The sequence below is a fragment of the Clarias gariepinus genome, chromosome 22 (genome assembly GCF_024256425.1).
Source record: "Clarias gariepinus isolate MV-2021 ecotype Netherlands chromosome 22, CGAR_prim_01v2, whole genome shotgun sequence".
Taxonomy (NCBI): domain Eukaryota; kingdom Metazoa; phylum Chordata; class Actinopteri; order Siluriformes; family Clariidae; genus Clarias; species Clarias gariepinus.
In genome coordinates this window covers 21,415,292-21,434,575 of record NC_071121.1, presented here as the reverse complement: position 1 = coordinate 21,434,575, position 19,284 = coordinate 21,415,292, and the positions used below count along the sequence as shown (strand labels likewise).

Here is a 19,284-nt window from a genome sequence, read left to right as displayed (position 1 = left end):
GTGCAAGTTTCACAGCTCGGGACGCGGGTGCACTACCTCTCCCCCTGCCTGAGACAGAAGGTCCCTGAGGAGAGGAAGTTTCCATGGTTCTGCTGCTAGCAGGCTGACTATCTCCGCGTACCACAACTTCGCCGGCCAATGAGGTGCCACCAGGATTAGTGACAGGCCCTGTTGACGTACCCTCTCTGTGACAGGCAGAATCAGTTCTACCGGAGGGAAAGCATACAATAGAGCTGGGGCCATGAGTGTGCCAGCGCATCGATCCCCAGTGGGGCATTGCGATCTGTTAAGGAGAAGAATAGTGGGCAGTGAGCATTTTCTTTGGATGCAAAAAGATCCGCTGCTGCCCTGCCGAAGCGCTCCCAAATCTGAGCTACCACCCATGGGTGTAATCTCCATTCCCTCACAAGCGGGCCCCCTCTGGATAGAAGGTCCGCCCCCAAATTCAGGTGCCCTGGAATGTGAGTGGCCCTGAGTGACAGAAGATGAACACTGGACCATAGCAATAGAGAATGAGATAATTTCAGCAGGGGAAGTGAACGAGTCCCCCCTTGTCTGTTTATATACGACACTACTGTTGTATTGTCTGTCCTGATCAGAACATGATGGCCTGTTAGAACCAGACAAAAATGTCTCAGGGCTAAGAACACTGCTAACAGCTCCAAATAGTTGATGTGAAGCCTGCGTTGTTCCTGTGACCACGCCCCCCTGATCGCGGAGCCGTCGCACAGAGCGCCCCAGCCGCTGAGGGAGGCATCTGTTGACACCACTTTGCGAAACGATACCCTGCCTATCGAAGAGCCCTGACGTAATAGCCTGGGTTCCCTCCAGGGCAGAAGGGCTGACATGCATGACGGTGTCACCGTCAGCCTCCTGTTGAGGCGGCGCGCCGCACATAGGCGGTGAGAGCGCACCCAGCGCTGAAACGCACGCATGTTCAACAGCCCGAGAGGCACCACAGTGATCATAGACGCCATCATTCCCATTAGTTGTAAAAACACCCGGAAACGAAGTTTGTGTTGCAACTGAAACAGAGCAAGGCAGCGCTGAAACGCGGCTATTCTGCGCTCTGAGAGACGTGCTCGGCTGATAACGGAGCATATCTCCAGACCCAGGAATGAACACTGTTGACTCGGAGTCAGTGAGCTTTTCTGCATATTTACTGAGAACCCTAAAGTCTGAATGTGAGACAGAACTAGTGCTGTCTGTTTCTCTGCCTGCTCGCTATTAGTGCCCAGTCGTCTAAATAGGCTAATATGCGAATGCCTTTCTCCCGAAGAGGAGACAGCGCCGCCTCGGCGCACTTCGTGAACGTTCGGGGAGCTAGTGACAGGCCGAACGGCAGCACTAGGTACTCGTAGGCCACGCCCTCGAATGCAAACCTCAGAAACTTTCTGTGGCGCGGAAAGATCGCTATATGAAAATAAGCATCTGTGAGATCGATCGTAGTCAACCAATCTCCCGGGCCTATTGCATTTAGCAGTTGCCTCAGGGTAAACATTTTGAACTTGTACGTTCTTAGAAACGTGTTCAATATTCTCAGATCCAAAATAGGACGCAGTCCACCCACCCTCTTCGGAACGACAAAATACCGGCTGTACCAACCTGAGTTCGCTTCCGAAGGAGGCACCACTTGAATCGCCCTTTTGCTCATAAGAGAATTTATCTCTTCCCGAAGCACCGCTGCGGCGTCGTCCGACACCTCGGTGTTGATTATGGAAGAGAAGCGCGGTGGCTTTATGCGAAACTGTAGTCGGTATCCCATAGCGACTGTGTTTTGCACCCATGTCGAGACTGCGCATGCGCGCCACTCGAGAACGTGGGACGCCAACCGGCCCGCATTGATTTCTGAAAGGGGTCTGCTGCCCCCTGGCGTTCCGCCAGAGTGCAGCCTCATCGATGGCACCGGGCTTTTTTGTTTTGCAACATTGTAAACAGGAAAAATCTTTATTGGTTTTAATAATGTAACATTCACATGGTTTACAAAATGCACCATTTTTTGGGGCAATCACACTGTAAACATCGCGGGTACTTGCTGTAAGTCCCTGAGAACTTTTTAATACACCCCAACTGGGGTTCATAACTCGAACATAAACACTTGTGTGTGAGGGGGGGATTGTGCTTGGGAGACTGTGTTAGGGAAGTGCAGCGCCGTTTGGGACTGATTTCCTGAACATAACGTAGCGGCCTCTTTGGGCGGCATTGAGAGAGGAGAAACAGTGTCTCCCTGCTGCCAGAGCTCCTCTCTCTTTAAAATCTGAGCTAGGAGGAGTGAGGATTCCTCCTCCTAGTCGCTGAATCCTTTCGGACGCCCGGTGGGGGGCCCATACCCCAGGCCGACTGCCGTGGGTTTTGCCTGGGAGGCTGTTGCTTCACCGGTCGAGAGCTCGAGCTAGCTGCCGGCGGTGGTCTCTTATGAGGTGGTCGCGGAGTGGTCATACTTCGAGCCTGTTTGGGCTTCACCTCTCGTCGCGGAATGATGTCTCGCAACGCTTCGGCCTGTTTCCTTCTGAAGTCAAACTTTGCCTGAATGGCATCGAGTGACTGGCCGAACAAACCCTCAGCAGACAGCGGTTCGTCCAAGTAGACAGCCCTGTCTCTATCTGGAATGTCAGAGAGCGTGAGCCATGAATGCCTCTGTGCTACCACTGCGCTCGCCATCCCTCTCCCGAGGGAAAGAGCCGCACAACGAGACATGCGCAAAATGTAGTCTGTCGCTGTCCTGACCTCGTTAAGCAGCGCGCAGAACGGGCTCTCCTGAGGCACCAGTGAGCCGAGCTCTGCCAAACACATTGCTTGATATGTTTGAAGCAGCGTAGCGGAGTTGAGCGCACAAGCAGTGCCCGCTTGAGCGCGGTAAATCTTCTCCAGCTGGGCAGAGGAGAATCTACAATGTTTAGACGGTTTTTGAGCCGGCTGCGGGGAGGGCCACTCCACCTCCAGCTTCTCGGCCGCTCGGCGGCAGAGAGCAAAAAATGAAGTGTCGTCCCGAGCGGCTAACGCAGTAGCAGCGGAGCTCTGAGCAGGCGGCAAAATTTCATGCTCGTCCTCCGACAAGCCCTGTAACTCTAGGCCGATGTCGAGCACGTCATCGCCCTCGAAAGCATGCTGCTCGATGCCTGGCTGCTGGCCAGCGCTGTAGGAGAGCCCACGGTCCTCCGACCCCTCGAGATACTCCATCTGGTCCGCCCAGCTAAGTGCGGGGACCTCTGACGGAAATTCCTCGTCAGCAGACACAGGCGAAGCTGGGACTGCTGATTCGGAAAGGAGGGGGTCCTGCTGAGCGACTGTATTTCTCCCCAGGGTCCTTTCCACGAACGTGACCCGTCTTTCCAGCGTTGAACGCCGGAGCTGGCGACAAAGCGCACATGACTCTGGCTCAGCTAGAGCTCTCCTAGCATGGAGAATCCCCAGACAGACGGGGCACGCTTCGTGCTGGTCCTTCTCGTGCAAGAAGAAGCCGCACTCTTGAGGACAGGGGCGAACAGCGGACCTCTTCTTAGCTACAGTAGCATCCATGCTCATACTAGCTAGCGCTGTTAGCACAGCTAAACAGAAGCCAACTAACTGAGATGTCGCTAATGTTCTGACTGACAGAGAACTTAAAAGTCAGCGCCCCGCGGGTAGACGACTCACCAAAATAAGGCTGTTGTCGCTAACGCCAACAAGAGCAGTTAAGCTGATTTTAAGCCCAGTCGTGTAACGTAAAACGTAGAGTTTACTAGCAGCACCTAGAAAACTCTACGGAAAAGGTGTTCACAGCGAGGTGAAGAGCGTAAGAACTGAGGGTCAACCGTGGCGACGATGGTTTATAGGTGTAGGCGGGGCTACACCTACGTCACCACAGGTTTGCCTGCCTTTACGGCGTGAATAAAGGTGGCTTCAGCCAGGACACGAGAGGGCGTGATATCCCATACTATATGTGTTGTACCGAGTGAATCGACTGAAAGGGAACTGGATATTTTTATATGTACACTCTCTCTCTCTCTCTCTCTCTGTCTCTCTTACTCTCTCTTAAGGAAGCCTTTTTAGGCCCAACGTAGAAATCCATGTTATCGTCCATCCTGACAGATTTATTCTGAATTTTCGCCTTCGAACTGTGCCAAGTGTTACATAATGTTGTTTTAAAAACATTGTTATGCATCACAAGGTTTGACATTTTTGTGAAGGTGTTGCCAAAGTTTTCCAAATGAGCATGTAAGCCAAAAACATTATTGCTATAATCCATAACCCTCTGCACCGCACAGACAAAACTGCAGCACAGTTCAGGGCCATTTGCATCCGTTTATTTGACAGATCATTTTATTTTTCTTTAAAAAAAAAAAAAAAAGATGTGTCTATCAAATGTGTTGGTTGTTTATCTTGTGTCTTTTGTACCATCAGATTGAACACCTGTACAGTCTGACTGTGTTCGAGAACTACCTGTATGCCACCAACTCGGACAACGGGAACATCCAGCCCAAGACCAGCGTCATCCGTGTCAACCGCTTCAACAGCTCCGACTTCCAGGTGGTGACGCGGGTGGATAAAGGTGGAGCGCTGCACGTGTACCACCAGAGACGCCAGCCTGCAGGTACAGCGCCTTGTAATTTCAACCCTAACTTGGATAAACGGGTCAAAGCTTCACTTTCTGTCACCTTTATTTCCATAGAGTAATTAATCAGCGACTTAGGCTAAATTACACTGTAGCGCTCCCCAGTGAAACCTTTTTTTTTTTTTAGTCTTAGGCCTAAAGGAAGTAGGAATTCTAGAATCTATGTCTGTGTGTTCATGATTAAAATGATTTGTCCGTGTCCTGACCACAGTGCGCAGTCACGCCTGCGCTCCCGATCAGTTCGGGAAACCCGGAGGCTGTTCCGATATCTGTCTGCTAGCCAACAGCCACAAGATCCGCACATGCCGCTGCCGCTCCGGATTCAGCCTCGGCAGCGACGGCAAGTCCTGCAAGAGTAAGTGCACGCTTGTCTGATTCTCTTAAGGAATTATCAATTAATAAATTAATGACGACAGCAACAGCAACACCTTAAGGTTCAAATGAACAGATCATTATAGCGACCACAATTAAATTTTGCCACATGGCTGGCTTTTTCGCTCTCACATCGTTGTTCATCAGGATCAGAATGATGGCAGGGTGTTTCTTGTGTTGAACCGCTCTGCCTTTGTACGCTCCCAGAACCCGAGCACGAGCTCTTCCTGGTGTACGGTAAAGGTCGGCCCGGGGTCATTCGCGGCATGGACCTGCACGCACGTGTATACGACGAGCACATCATTCCTATCGAGAACCTGAACAACCCGAGGGCTTTGGACTTCCACGCCGAAACCGAGTTCATCTACTTCAGCGACGCCACCACGTACACCATCGGCCGGCAGAAAATCGACGGCACAGATAGGGACATCATCGTGAAGAGCGGTGAGATTTTTTTTTTAATTGTAGTCAGGACTGTACGTAATCACGGGATTGCATCAAAGGTTTTACAGGATATGACGTACTTGTTACACTTAAGTAAATGAACGTCCACGGGTTTTCTTGTAGGAATCCACACTGTCGAGGGCATAGCCGTGGACTGGATGGGTCAGAACCTGTACTGGACAGACGATGGACCAGAAAAGACGATTAGTGTGGCCAAGCTGGAGAAAGCCTCCCAAACACGCAAGACTCTCCTCGAGGGCAAGATGACCCACCCCCGAGCAATAGTGGTGGACCCGGCACACGGGTAAGAATAACGAAAATAATTTCTATATATGAAAAAGAAAAGTCCTTCCATGCAATATAGTGGAGGCCATTGTTTTATATATGAACGTATGCATCACTGTTTTAAGGCTACTGTACAAAAGAAAAAATACACTTGGCCACAGAGAGGCTAAAAATTCCATTTTCAACTTTAGTGCATTTCATTCAAGTCAATTTTTTTTGGCCATACCATTAATACCATGTGCTATAAATGTGAAAGGGCATATTAATATTTAAAATGCACTGTGGACTCAAATGCGTGGTAGCTCATGTCCATCAGCAGCAGAACCCACCTTATAGTTCAGCAAGCTAGCTTTACCTAGAGTGATGTCCGGGAAATGCACACTTTCTATAATGCAAAGAAGTGATACACAATATATAATGTTCCCCCTCAATTTTTCCACCTATATGCTGCTTTTCTTCTTTATTTGCCGTCACCCTTGACTGTGTAGGTGATACTACTAGTATTACATGCAGTATTTAGCAAATAGTCAACTATGCCATATAAAGTTAAATAAATGAAAACTCTCACTAGCAATCCAGTAATGTTTTTATATGTAATGAAAACATGTCTAGACTATTAATGCATGCAGATGCGTGTATTGTTTTTCAGCATGATGTACTGGAGCGACTGGCAGGAAGACTCGAGAGATGCCAACCGCGGAAGCATAAGGAAGGCATGGATGGACGGCTCCAACTCCGGAATCCTCATCACCTCCAAGAACATGCTGTGGCCCAACGGTCTGAGTCTGGACATCGAGCAGGGCGTGCTGTACTGGGTGGACGCCTACTACGACCGTATCGAGATGGTGTTGCTAAACACCACTGAGCGCAGGGTGAGGAAAATCTGTCGATGGAAATGGTTTCTAGCATTGTTTGGCCTAATTGGCCTTTGGGTTGGAGGGAAACTAATCTTACTGTTTTGTTCTTTGATCGGCTAGACGGTGTATGAGGGCCAGGAGCTGAACCACCCCTTTGGTCTTTGCCACCATAAGAACTTCTTGTTCTGGAACGAGTACCGCATCGGAGGCATTTACAAGTTGGATATGACGAGTAAGAAGGTGACGCTGCTGAGGAGCGAGCGGCCGCCCATCTACGAGATCCGCACCTACGACGCCCAGCAGCAACAAAGTACTGAGCGCTTTCTGATGAGAAAATGAAAAGCTGAATTGGTTTAAAACAGATAGACTTCGGTCATTTAAGTGTATATTACTGTGCAAAAGTCTTGAGCCAGCCCTCATTTCTTCATATTAAATTAATTCATGCAGATTAAATCAAAGAGATGGGAACCCTTGTTTTATTGCGACAGGCTGCAGCGTGCAGAATATTTTAAAATTGGTAACAACCTCAGCAGCAGCCTCATTTCTCCTCTCGTCTGTTCCAACCACTCAGCATTCAGCTTCACCAGTATACTAATCACCGGCCTGATCATCTGCACCTTAAGTTAGATCCTGTAGAACTGTTCCTCAAGACTACATTGAAAATACAGCAAAGTTTGGCTCTCTAGAAGAAAATGGGGGTGCAGAAGAATTTTGCACAGTTCTATATGTTCTGATTATATGCATCATTTATTGAAGGAATGTTTCAAAACAAATACCTATAAATCAGTATAAAGTGAAAATTACTGTTAGTTAAAAAACAACTATAAGTGTTAAGGTAATGAGGTTTCGGGAGCAATGTGTCATGAATCTAGGGCTTTTCTATTATTATTGTTGGTATTTAATTGTTAATTGAGATGTTGTGTACGTGTGTTTCCAGCCCCAGGCCATAATCCATGCAGGGCCAATAACGGTGGCTGCAGCAGTCTGTGCTTGCTCACGCCAGAAGGTCGAACCTGCGCTTGTGCAGATGACCAGATTTTGGACCTTGACAACAAGACCTGCAAAGGTACTGTAAGAAGTCTAAAATGCCATGTTTTAATAGCTCAGTGATTTTAAAGAGCGGCACAGTGGTTAGCAATGTGGCCTCGCATCTCCCAGGGTCAGGGTCGATTCGTGCATGGAGTGTGCATGTTCTCCCTGTGCTTGATGGGTTTCTTCTGGGTTCTCCAGTTTCCTTCCACAGTCCAAAGACATGCTGAGTAGGCTAATTGGTGTTTCCAGATTGTCCATAGTGTGTGAGTGAATGTGTGTCCCCTCCTGGGTATACCCCAGCTCTGTGCCTCGGGTTCCCCTTGGGTAGGCACCAGGCCTCCTGCGAAACAGAGCAGGATAAGTGGTATAGTGAGTGAGAGTCGTCCTCTTTGGCTTTCGGCTGTTCCCCGTTCAGGGGTCGCAACGGCCTCCATCCTCTGCATCCTCCTCTCTCACACCAACTTAACTTGCTCATTACATCCATAAATCTCCTCTTTGGTCTTCCTTTAGACCTCCTGCCAGGCCGTTCCAATCTTCTACTGATTTATATTCACAATCTCTCCTCTGAACATCTCCAAACCACCTCAATCTGGCCTCTCTGACTTTATCTCCGAAACATCTAACATGTTTAACAGAGGGTTGTCTCTCTGATGGACCCATTCTGGATCTTATCCATCCTTGTCACTCCTATAGAGAACCTCAACATCATAGAAAGTGATTTTCAAATGATTCGTGATTCCCACCTCAGGGGTCTTTGAAGGATTAAGCACCAAAGTCAATTTAGAGCTCATATTCTTCCAGTGAAAGATCTTTTGCTTCAAATTGCGCTGCTGTCTTTCCAGCCAATCCGTCGTACATCCCACCGCCTCAGTGCCAAGCCGGAGAGTTCGCCTGCAAGAACAACCGCTGCATCCAGGAGCGCTGGAAGTGTGACGGAGACAACGACTGCTTGGACAACAGCGACGAGTTGCCAGAGCTCTGCCGTGAGTCTTTCTCTTTCACTCTGACATGATGATAAATCCAAGATTACGCAGCGATTCCATTCCATTAATTTGTTGCTCATCTGTAGACATATCTAATTAGTTATAGTCTTTGCAATGGTCTGTGGTATTTAATGTTCTGTATAATCTATTAACCCTAAGGCCACTTTCATTAGTCAAGACATAAAAATACAGTGTAAAAAGTTTGTAAAAGCTGTCCGCCAGTCAGTTCTAGTACTAGTAGGTTGCATTAACGATAATCCTTTTTTCCATCGTCAGACCAGCACACTTGTCCTGCTGATCGCTTCAAGTGCCAGAACAACCGCTGCATCCCCATGCGCTGGCTCTGTGACGGAGATAATGACTGCGGTAACAACGAGGACGAGTCCAACACCACCTGCTCAAGTATGACACACACACACACACACACACACACACACACACACGCTGTTGGTACTGAATAATGTGAACCTGCAAGTGGCTAACGATGACTAGCAGCGAAGCCTGCTGGTCCGCTTGTCCGAATTCTGACGGCTGCCTTTCCGTTTCCGTGTGCTAGCTCGCACGTGTCCCCCGAACCAGCACCCCTGTGCCAGCGGACGCTGTATTCCTAAAACCTGGACATGCGACCTGGACGACGACTGCGGGGATCGCTCGGACGAACCGGCATCCTGTGGTCAGTGGTGACTGTGCAAGTGTAAAACTGAGTCATTTGCGAGCACAGAATGTTTTATGAACTTGATAAATATGATGAATAAACTGAATATGACTAATTCTGCACAGTTTAATAAGGGTTGATGTTTTTTGGGTTTTTTTTTTCTCCCGGTGAAACAGAAGACCTCCTGCATGAACGTAGGCGGTTCCTTCGTAGTTTTAAAAATCTCATATTATATTCCAACCCACTTTGGGAAGAAAAGAAAATCCTTGTTAACAGATGATATATGAATAAGTGATGATTCATAAGATAATCATTATTACAGAGCTTCCCTGATGGAAAAATCAGCACTGCCTGTGTCCTATTAATGAGCTTCTTACTGTTCATAGGGAGCATTACAGCTTAAGGCTATGTGTTGTGAAGGCTGTGTACTCAGTCTCTCTCTCTCTCTTAAACATTCTCTTTCTCTCTCTTTTTCTCTCTCTCTTGGACCGCTTGGACTGCAGCCTACCCAACATGTTTTCCACAAACCCAGTTCACATGTGCCAACGGGCGTTGCATCAATGTTAACTGGCGTTGTGATAACGGTAAGTAAACCTTTGACCCCTTTGTTTTGTTCCATACTACTTTAATTTACTCCATGCGGTTTTATTGGCGTCAATAAGTTTTTTTTTTGTTTTCCCTTGTTATTTATTACTCATTGGAATTTAGAGCTATTTTTTTCCCGACTGCGTCCTAGGCAGAAGTGGATAAACCCTGACTTTATAGCTGCGCAGGAGAAGAGCTTTGCTGATCGTATCTATTAGTTAGTATTTTTAATAGCATTTGGCTGGCAGTCCAGTAGGTTCAGTAGCCTAGTGGTCTAATCATTTGGAAAATAACCAGAACTTGTAAAATCCCTACTTGTTACAGATAAAAAACTCTGGTCGTCACCACCTTGGCAAGATCTGACCCCTCCTAAAAACCAGTTAATTCCGAAACAGACACTAGAGTGTAAAAGAACAGATTCGTTTTTCAGAACTGGAGGTTGCGCTTTGGCTTTTGCTAGTCAGATGAATTGGATTGCTCATTTCTGGTGCTTTTAGCATCAGAAAAGTGGAGATATGTGGAACTACTGACCATAATGAAGGAAATAAGGTGGTTTCAGGTTTAAAAAAGACAAAAAACAAGGTGCTAGCCAGAGTTGAACAATATCTTTTTACATGCAATGCAAACACAGGCCAAACGACTTGGAACATGCTAGGTGTGTATGCTAACATCCTAGTCCGCTGTGCTAATCCGTACAGAAAAATTTTGGTGATAAATACATGATCTGTCCACTTGCTAAAATTAACAAATAGAAAAATTTGTACGTGGTCATCAAAGCCGATTCTAGAGTCTGTTGGGGCAGTAGGCCGAAATTTGCAGGCGGTTCTAAATCTATTTAGTATTCTATAAATGACATCATCTTTGAAATAATAAATAAGTTAGTCAGCCCCCACATGCCCCCTCCTGGCCTGGGGCACTACACAGATGTGTACCTTGCCAATTGACAAGAGGCTCTTCTGGCTGATTTAAAATTTATGCTAACATCTCTATCTAGCCATATCGCTTATGGCCAAATTGACGGGGTTGCCACATCAGTTTAAAAGAGGGGTTTCCATCTAGCGACCATATGCCTGATCATGTGTGTTCTGTGTAGATAACGACTGTGGAGACAACAGCGACGAAGCAGGCTGCAGTCACTCCTGTTCGAGCGTGCAGTTCAAGTGCAACAGCGGCCGCTGCATCCCAGAGTACTGGACCTGCGACGGGGACAACGACTGCGGCGACAACAGCGACGAGAAGAGCGCCAACTGCACCAACCAGGGTAAGCGATCCCTTTCTCATCTGCGGAGGCATCTGGAACATCTGGAGCCGAGGCAGTTTCGTTGTGGAACTGTCTAAAATGGAATCTGACTTCACTTCCTGAAGCAATGTCTGGTTCCAGACTCCACTTCCTGAAGGGGTTTGGGGGGGTAGTATTTTAAGAATGCTGACCTGTCAGCGCTAAAATACTGTTTCCTGTGTAGCATGCTCTTCATCTAAGGATTGTTATTCTTGAACTATCAAAGCTGTTAGCAAAAGGCTTTAACTTTAGTGGGACAGATTGTTTTGCTGCAGCAGAGCAGTTTTCGTGAACAACTACAGTAATGCAAAGTGTTTACCACCAACGGTAAAAAGGTTATTTGATCTATTAAGACAAATATTGCGCTTTTTTCATAAGCGCAATATAAATATTGGTAATTTGTACAATCTTTCCCAGCATCCACATCTCCCCATTTCACACCAGTTACTATTTAAGGAAAGTGCCGGTGTACGTGACACTAGACCGAAATACCATCCTGTGTTCTGCATAACTAGATCTGACAATACCTCCATACCTTGCTATCATAGACTGTATGAAATAAAAAGCACAGCATAAACCTTCCATGACGTCACCCATAGGATTTCTGAAAAGCGGTTTTGAACCTCCACACTGGGAGCTCTGGTCGTCATGATCTTGGCAGGAGCTGCCTATGCCTAAACCCCGGTTAATCCTGGAATATGCAGAACCAACAGAGCCTGGCTGTCGGGAAGAACACGCCCCTTTCCTCAGTTACCGCAAACAGGCTAGATTAGATTCAGTTTAGCCAAAGGGGGCTACTGGATTAAGGTGTAGGGCTGTAGCTATTGAAAATTATAGTAATTGAGTATTCTATCAAAAAATTAATCGATTGATCGGATAAAATGTACTTTTTGCTTAATTAAACAGCAATGTAAAATATATAAGAGAAAAATTCATTTGTTTTCTTTTTTGAAAAATCTACTTTTATTTTTTAAATACACTTTGTGGGTGACGTAAGCGCTGCTTTTTTGTCTGTGTTTACTGGCGGCTTGCATCCGGAAGCGGCTGTGTCACGCCAAACAAATAATTGCGTAAAAACATAACGCAAGCTTTCATTAAAAGAAGCTTCGAGGCAGAAGATTTTGCTTTGATCATTTTTTGCGATCTAATTATTAGTTAAATCATTTCAGCCCTAATAAAGTGGCTACTGAGTTAAGGTGGCTAATTGAATTGATGTTGCGTCGACGGCCACAGTGTGAACAGTTTAGAGTGCGCCACCTGCAGTGTTGTAGGGGAACAGCAACATTTTACCACTTCAAATGCAACGTATAAATTAGAAAATGATTAAAAAAAATGGATTTTGGGGTCGGTGTGACAAAACATGAATTGCCACACAAAAGAATCACAATGCGTAACTAAAACGATTTTCCTTCCATCTTAACTCCCTATTTAAGTTATTACAGGATGGAATTTCTGCACGTTCTTATCTTCCTGCTTTATTTACAGTTTCACAATCGTTCTGCTCTCCTGCGTATGAGTCGTGTGTGTGTTCGCTACAAAAATCCCGTTGCACAACACCAGATGTTCTGACGATCCACACACACACACAAACACACCACAAATTTCCAAACACACTTATCTGCCGACTTTTCTGCCGAGTTTTTTTTTTTTGTGTGTGTGTGTGTCTCTCTACTTAACATGCTGTATTTCTCCAATTGTGATTAACGTATTTTTTTTAATGATTGTTTGCATGATTATTCTTAATGATGGTGTTCAGCTAATTAATGCTATCACACATGTAATTGTCCAATCCTGTAGCCACACGTCCCCCCGGAGGCTGCCACTCGGACGAGTTTCAGTGCCGCTTGGATGGCCTGTGTATCCCCATGCGCTGGCGCTGCGACGGCGAAAACGACTGCATAGACGACACCGACGAGAAGCACTGCGAGGGCGTCACACACACGTGCAACCCATCTGCTCAGTTCGCCTGCAGGGACTCGGGTTCGTCAGCTTCCCCGAAAGTCATTTCCGAGTGTTTATTAGTATTTCTTAAGCAATGCATTAAGTGTAAATAATCTAAAGTGTAAATAAATAAATTAATTAAGGAAGTATTCTGTAAAGCAGCACTTTTTATTTCTCTCCGGTTTAACACTCATTCGTTCCTCTTCTGTCCCCGCAGCGAGGTGTATCAGTAAGGCGTGGGTGTGTGATGGAGACAGCGACTGTGAGGATAACTCGGATGAAGATAATTGCGAGGCGTTGTTGTGTAAACTCTCGCACCACGTCTGCGCACAGAACGAGTCGATCTGCCTACCCGCAGAAAAGCTTTGCGACGGCAAGGACGATTGTCCCGACGGCTCAGATGAGAAACTCTGCGGTACGCAACTTCTGCTCAATATGTCCTAAAACGTCCTTGGTTTCTGTACGTGTCTTTCTAGTTTTCATAGGAATTCTTTCCTTTTTTCGTTCTCTTCCCGCCGCAGATCTGTGCTCATTGGGGAACGGTGGCTGCAGCCATAACTGCACTATCGCCCCCGGAGAGGGCATCCTGTGCTCCTGCCCGACTGGCATGGAGCTCGGCACTGATAACAAGACCTGCCAGATCCAGAGCTTCTGCGCCAAGCACCTGAAGTGTAGTCAGCGCTGCATCCAGGACAAAGCAGCTGTCAAGTGTGCCTGTTATGAGGGCTGGGCTCTGGAATCCGATCATGAGAGCTGCAAGAGTACCGGTGAGATTGAGATAATGAAGGAGAACAAGAGAGGTTATGTGCACCTCCGTGGAAATGCTGGATGTTCTTTGGAAATGCTTTTGGATTAGGTTGATCCTGACTCAGGATAAGACTGTAGATTGAATACTTGTAACTCTTTCTATCATAAGCCCATATCCAGCAATTATAACGTACTAGGTTTAAATGTGATCATTTTATTGTGGGAGTTCACACCAATCATATTGTAGAGCGCGGTGACATTGTTTGACCAGCAGGGGGCTCACACACCTCCCATTTCCTATCACCCAGTTCATCAGCAGCTAAACCCAGCGTCACGACACTCTACACACAGAAACCAGATGTTTATATATGCTGATGTTACATTAAAAAACTATTTTCAAATTGCATCTTTATCCACTTTGCAAGCTGTCACATAAAAAATATTTGTTTCCATTTCTATACAGTAATTAAATCAATATCATGATTTAATAATTTTTTAAGTCTTTTGCACAGTACAGTTAAACCTCGGATTGTGAGTAACGCGGTTTGCGAGTGTTCTGCAAGACGAGCAAAGATTTTTTTTTATACATTTTAACTTGGTTTACGAATACCGTTTATCATTTATCACGCATGCGCTTCTTGTTTTGACGGCGAGCTTCACATGATTACAACGTTTTTTCGTTCTTTTGCGCTGTGGTATTGTGGGTAATCGTTTCCCCTGCTGGGTCTTAGTGCGCGTCTCTTACTGGTATAATCGACATTGGTGCACGCGTGTACTGTTTACTATAACACTGTGACCACATGTGTGTGTAAAAGATATTTTATTTTGTGTTTGTATGCATGTGTGTACAGCACCGTGTACTGTTTATTATAACATACATATGTTAAGCAAAAGAAAGTCTTGTTAAAGAGGTTAGAGAGGGAGACGGGAGGATCTAATTCCTACTGTCCTTTTACTTTAGATTCACACACACACACACACACACACACAGCGCCAGCACACATAAACGGAAACGCTTATCTTTCGGGATTTATTTTGCCTTTTTTTAAAAAAGGTAAAGTGCAGGTTAATTAGTTTTATTTTTACTTAATACATTGTGTTAATTATTTTTATGTATTTATTTTTTTGGGGTGTGGAATGAATAATTTGAGTTTCCTTTATTTCCTATGGGATGATTTGCTTTGATTTACGAGTGTCTTGAAATACGAGCCTGCTTCCGGAACGAATTATGCTCGTAATTCAAGGTTCAATTGTACTGTAATTTCTAGCATTAGTGACGTGACCATTATTGTCTTCCCACCCCCCATCATCTGACCTTAAAACTTTTTTTAGAGTATAACTAGTTATCATAAGAATTTTGTCTGTGTTCCCTCTGCATCCCCTAGACCCGTTCAAGCCCTTCATTATTTTCTCCAATCGTCACGAGATCCGTCGCATCGACCTGTATAAGGGCGAGTTCAGCGTTCTGGTGCCCAGCCTGAGGAACACCATCGCCCTGGACTTCCACCTCAACCAGAGCTCCCTCTACTGGACCGACGTGGTGGAGGACAAAATCTATCGTGGAAAATTATCTGAAAATGGAGGTGTGAAACCGTCAAAGAAAATATAAATTCAAATTCTATTTGTCACATACGCAGTCATACACAGTACGCGGTGAAATGCTTATATAACGATGAACATGCATACATATATTTGAACAATAATGTTTGAGGAAAAAAATAACCAAAGCGCATTAGTATAGCACTGACCAAAAAAAAACATGCAATACTGGTAATTGCTTATGCAAGTGATCTTAACTGGGAGGATTCTTCTTAAAGCAGCAATCTCTTTATTTTAAACACTTTTGTTGTTTGCACTCTCTGCATCCTGTTTAATATTTTGGAATTTGCGATTAAAGATAGAGTCAAGAGATGAGCAGCAATGTTTCGCTTATGGATCAAATTAATTTCCATTAAGAATAATATCAATAAAAAAAATTAAAAAAAATTTCTATGATCTATATCATGCGTGCCATGAAGTGGTCTGTGATTAAAAAATATATATATGACAGGGCTTATATTTTAGGGTCTAAGCACAGAAGTGAATATAGAAGGCGCTATTTGACCATTTAAAATTTGTGCTCAGAAGATTGGCATACATTCATTTTACAGTACAGTGAGTCATACCTACTAAAGGTTCGAGGACCCTGCACGTGTAATGATTATTATTTACAGAATTCGAAACATTTCATAATGCACAATTAAAACTTGACTTTCAAAAAACAGTTGTGGTGCACTTTTAACCTGGGTGTGCGTTGTTCGTGTAAAAAAAGAAAAAAGTAAAGGCTTCATTGTCATGGATATTATATGTACTTAGTGTCGCGGGTTGCAGTTAAAGACCTGAATAATAGCTTTGGGGGGAAAGAAGATTAAATCAGAGATAATAAGGTTTAGTCATGTAGCTGTAGGTTCTGTATGCGTTTGAACAGGACTGCTTTTGATTTTTTTTTTAAAGCATATTTTCGCAGTCTATAGAATAGCCAAATCTTTATACCTTAATCGTTATTGCACTGGAGGCACAAAACAGCAGCGTGCCCGTTCCCAGAATTCTGTCACTGTGCTGTATTTATGGTCCTGTGTACAGACAGAAGCAAGTATCCGAGGCACAATGTTCTCAAGACACACACTCATTCTAAATGCATTATGCAGCCGAAACTCTGATTTCAGATCCACCTCACGGCTGGTGGAAAAAGCAGTGCCAACATGGCTGCCAGCGGAAAAACAAAGCAACAAAGGGCTTTTCTCCTCAACTTTCCGAGTGCAGAGGCCACCTTGTCTCCAGCTCCACAATAAACAAGCTAAAACACTGGCCTGGCCTCTTAACTGCATGTGTGTGTGAACAGGCTTAATGCTGCATACATACGTTATGGTACTCAGCGTATGAGACAGATAGTGGGACCGGGGAATGCAAGGCTGCAAGATGATCAAGTTTGTGATCAGTCGCACCAGCGGTTGCTGAGATCTATACCAGAGATAGGCAATGGTGCACAACCGGAGTGCTCTGTAAACATCCCACATGCAGGTGTTGAGCTTATCATGCATGTTTCTTTTAGCTTTAGTTGGTTGTAGGCTTCAGTTTCTGATAGTGTCTGCCTCATTTGAATTTAAGTTCATCCTAAAAGCTGTATTTAATTTTCATAAAATGCATAACCACAGCTTGATCTGCAAAGATTTTAAATAAAATCAAGCTGGCGGTCGTGATGTGCTGCATTAGGTTTTTGTCTTGACAGTTGTTTGCCGTAAAACTTATTACATTACAATAGTTTTAATAACGTTCTACCATAGTGAGGGTGCATTCTTGTTTCTGATTGGTCAGAAGGTTTGAATCTATTCAATAATGACAGTTCTGACTATAATATACCTTGTAAGTCAAATCACAAGTTTATGTCTTAAATATATAATTTTTTTTGTAACAAAGCAAAATCTATAATTATTTCCAATTATTGCTGAAGCTTTCTGTACTAATTCATCCTTTTTAAATGGAGACTTCAGTGTCGGTGAAACTAAAGCACTTTCATGTGATGATGGTCTGATTTCTTGGATAAAATGTAGATCAAAAGTTAGATCCTAAAACCTGAACTGTTCAGTCCACCTTCAGAATGCTCAGGACAGTGCTTTAAACAAACCGTATAAGACTATATGTGGTAATACGTTTTTCTTTTTGCTTCGGTGCAGCCCTGACCAGTTTTGAGGTGGTGATCCAGTATGGTCTGGCCACTCCAGAGGGCCTGGCTGTGGACTGGATTGCTGGAAATATCTACTGGGTGGAGAGCAACTTGGACCAGATCGAGGTGGCCAAGCTCGACGGCACCATGCGCACGACACTGCTCGCTGGAGAAGTGGAGCATCCAAGAGCCATCGCCCTTGACCCACGTGATGGGTGAGATACAAACAAATTGCACACAAGGCTTTAATATGGTATGAAGTTTTTGGCATGTTACTAATATTACCTTATATCTTTTTTTCCCCCAGTATTTTGTTTTGGACAGACTGGGACGCCAGTTCCCCTCGAATCGAGGCCGCGTCCATGAGTGGCGATGGCCGGCGTACCATTCACAGAGAAACAGGAAGTGGCGGCTGGCCTAACGGACTCACTGTTGATTACCTGGAGCGCCGTATTCTCTGGATTGATGCTCGGTATGTTTATTATAGTGTTTTTCTTGTATAAAAAAATGATGTCCACTTATTCCTATAATGAACCCTTGTTCCAGGTCTGATGCCATCTACTCCGCTGCCTATGATGGTTCTGGCCTGATCGAGGTGCTGCGGGGACACGAATACCTGTCGCACCCGTTCGCCGTTACCATGTACGGAGGCGAAGTTTACTGGACGGACTGGCGCACTAACACACTTGCTAAAGCCAACAAATGGACGGGGCACAATGTTACGGTGGTGCAGCGGACCAACACACAGCCTTTCGACCTGCAAGTCTATCATCCATCCAGACAGCCTCAGGGTTAGTCCCGCTCATCTGTCAATAACAGCAGCGCACACACACACACACAATCGAAGGATTTTTTAAATATGTTCTACACTTTATAGTTGCTGCTATGCAGTAACAGAATGAATGTATAGTAAAGTAAGAAATGTAATTTAACGCCATCGAAGCACTAAACAACTCTGATCTCCAACTTCTAATAATTAAAAACTACAGTACATTAACTACGTAATAAATTAAAAGGCAAGCATATTAGTCACCTGTATACTGCCTTCCTCCTTTTTTGAACTACACGTCATTGTCTTGGTTTATGCATTCCCGAGTAACATCTCAGTCTTTCACGCAGTAACGTGTGCAGCCTTGGATTGCGAGTAACACGGTTTGCGAGTGCTCCGCAAGACAAGCAAAAATGTTTAATAAATTTTGACTTGGAAAACGAACCAGTCTTGGTTTACGAGTACCGAGTATCATGTAGCACGCATGCGCTTCTTGTATTGAAGCCGAGCGCCACGTGATCACAACTGAGCCAACGTTTTTTTTTTAAGTGCAGGGTAATTTGTTATTGGTTATTTTTACTTTATATTTTGTATTAATTATTTTTATGTATGTATTTTTTTGGGCTTAATAGTACCCATCATGACCGTAAATGTAATTGCAGTTTAATTAACTAAATTATCCAGTATGACAACTGTGGTAAAAACAATAACGGTCACGGCGGTTAAATTTAATGATGGGATCAGAGCAATAAAGGAGCAATAAAGACAATAACCCTATCATAATTAACTACAAAAGAAGTAACCGGCATGACATTGATTTCAGTGTCGGTCGTGCCAGGCACAGTAACACTGGCAACTCTAATAACAATAACATTAATGGTAATCATAGAAGCTAATAGCAGTGGTGGTAAAGGCAGTATTGGTAATGACAGTTTATTAATGTCTATAATAGTACAGTAGTAGCAACAATAACAACATTAATGATAGCAGAAATGTCAGAAATGGAAATTAAAATGTCAGTAACAGTAACAACCGTTA

At 44.7% G+C, this 19,284-nt stretch overlaps 1 protein-coding gene across 2 annotated transcripts in view; it reads left to right on the top strand.

The window, feature by feature from the left end:
- The window catches only part of lrp1ab (low density lipoprotein receptor-related protein 1Ab), a 122,351-nt gene that overhangs the window by 64,890 nt on the left and 38,177 nt on the right, over positions 1-19,284 (top strand). For both annotated transcript variants that reach the window (XM_053482666.1, XM_053482667.1), the window contains 19 exons: positions 4,384-4,573; positions 4,806-4,949; positions 5,174-5,410; positions 5,534-5,714; positions 6,345-6,567; positions 6,673-6,862; positions 7,490-7,618; positions 8,427-8,567; positions 8,844-8,969; positions 9,124-9,240; positions 9,726-9,806; positions 10,901-11,068; positions 12,884-13,066; positions 13,245-13,442; positions 13,549-13,794; positions 15,160-15,357; positions 17,488-17,692; positions 17,785-17,949; positions 18,024-18,268. In XM_053482666.1, the coding sequence (XP_053338641.1) occupies positions 4,384-4,573; positions 4,806-4,949; positions 5,174-5,410; positions 5,534-5,714; positions 6,345-6,567; positions 6,673-6,862; positions 7,490-7,618; positions 8,427-8,567; positions 8,844-8,969; positions 9,124-9,240; positions 9,726-9,806; positions 10,901-11,068; positions 12,884-13,066; positions 13,245-13,442; positions 13,549-13,794; positions 15,160-15,357; positions 17,488-17,692; positions 17,785-17,949; positions 18,024-18,268 (3,367 nt within the window). The remainder of the gene's footprint in view (positions 1-4,383; positions 4,574-4,805; positions 4,950-5,173; positions 5,411-5,533; positions 5,715-6,344; positions 6,568-6,672; positions 6,863-7,489; positions 7,619-8,426; positions 8,568-8,843; positions 8,970-9,123; positions 9,241-9,725; positions 9,807-10,900; positions 11,069-12,883; positions 13,067-13,244; positions 13,443-13,548; positions 13,795-15,159; positions 15,358-17,487; positions 17,693-17,784; positions 17,950-18,023; positions 18,269-19,284) is intronic.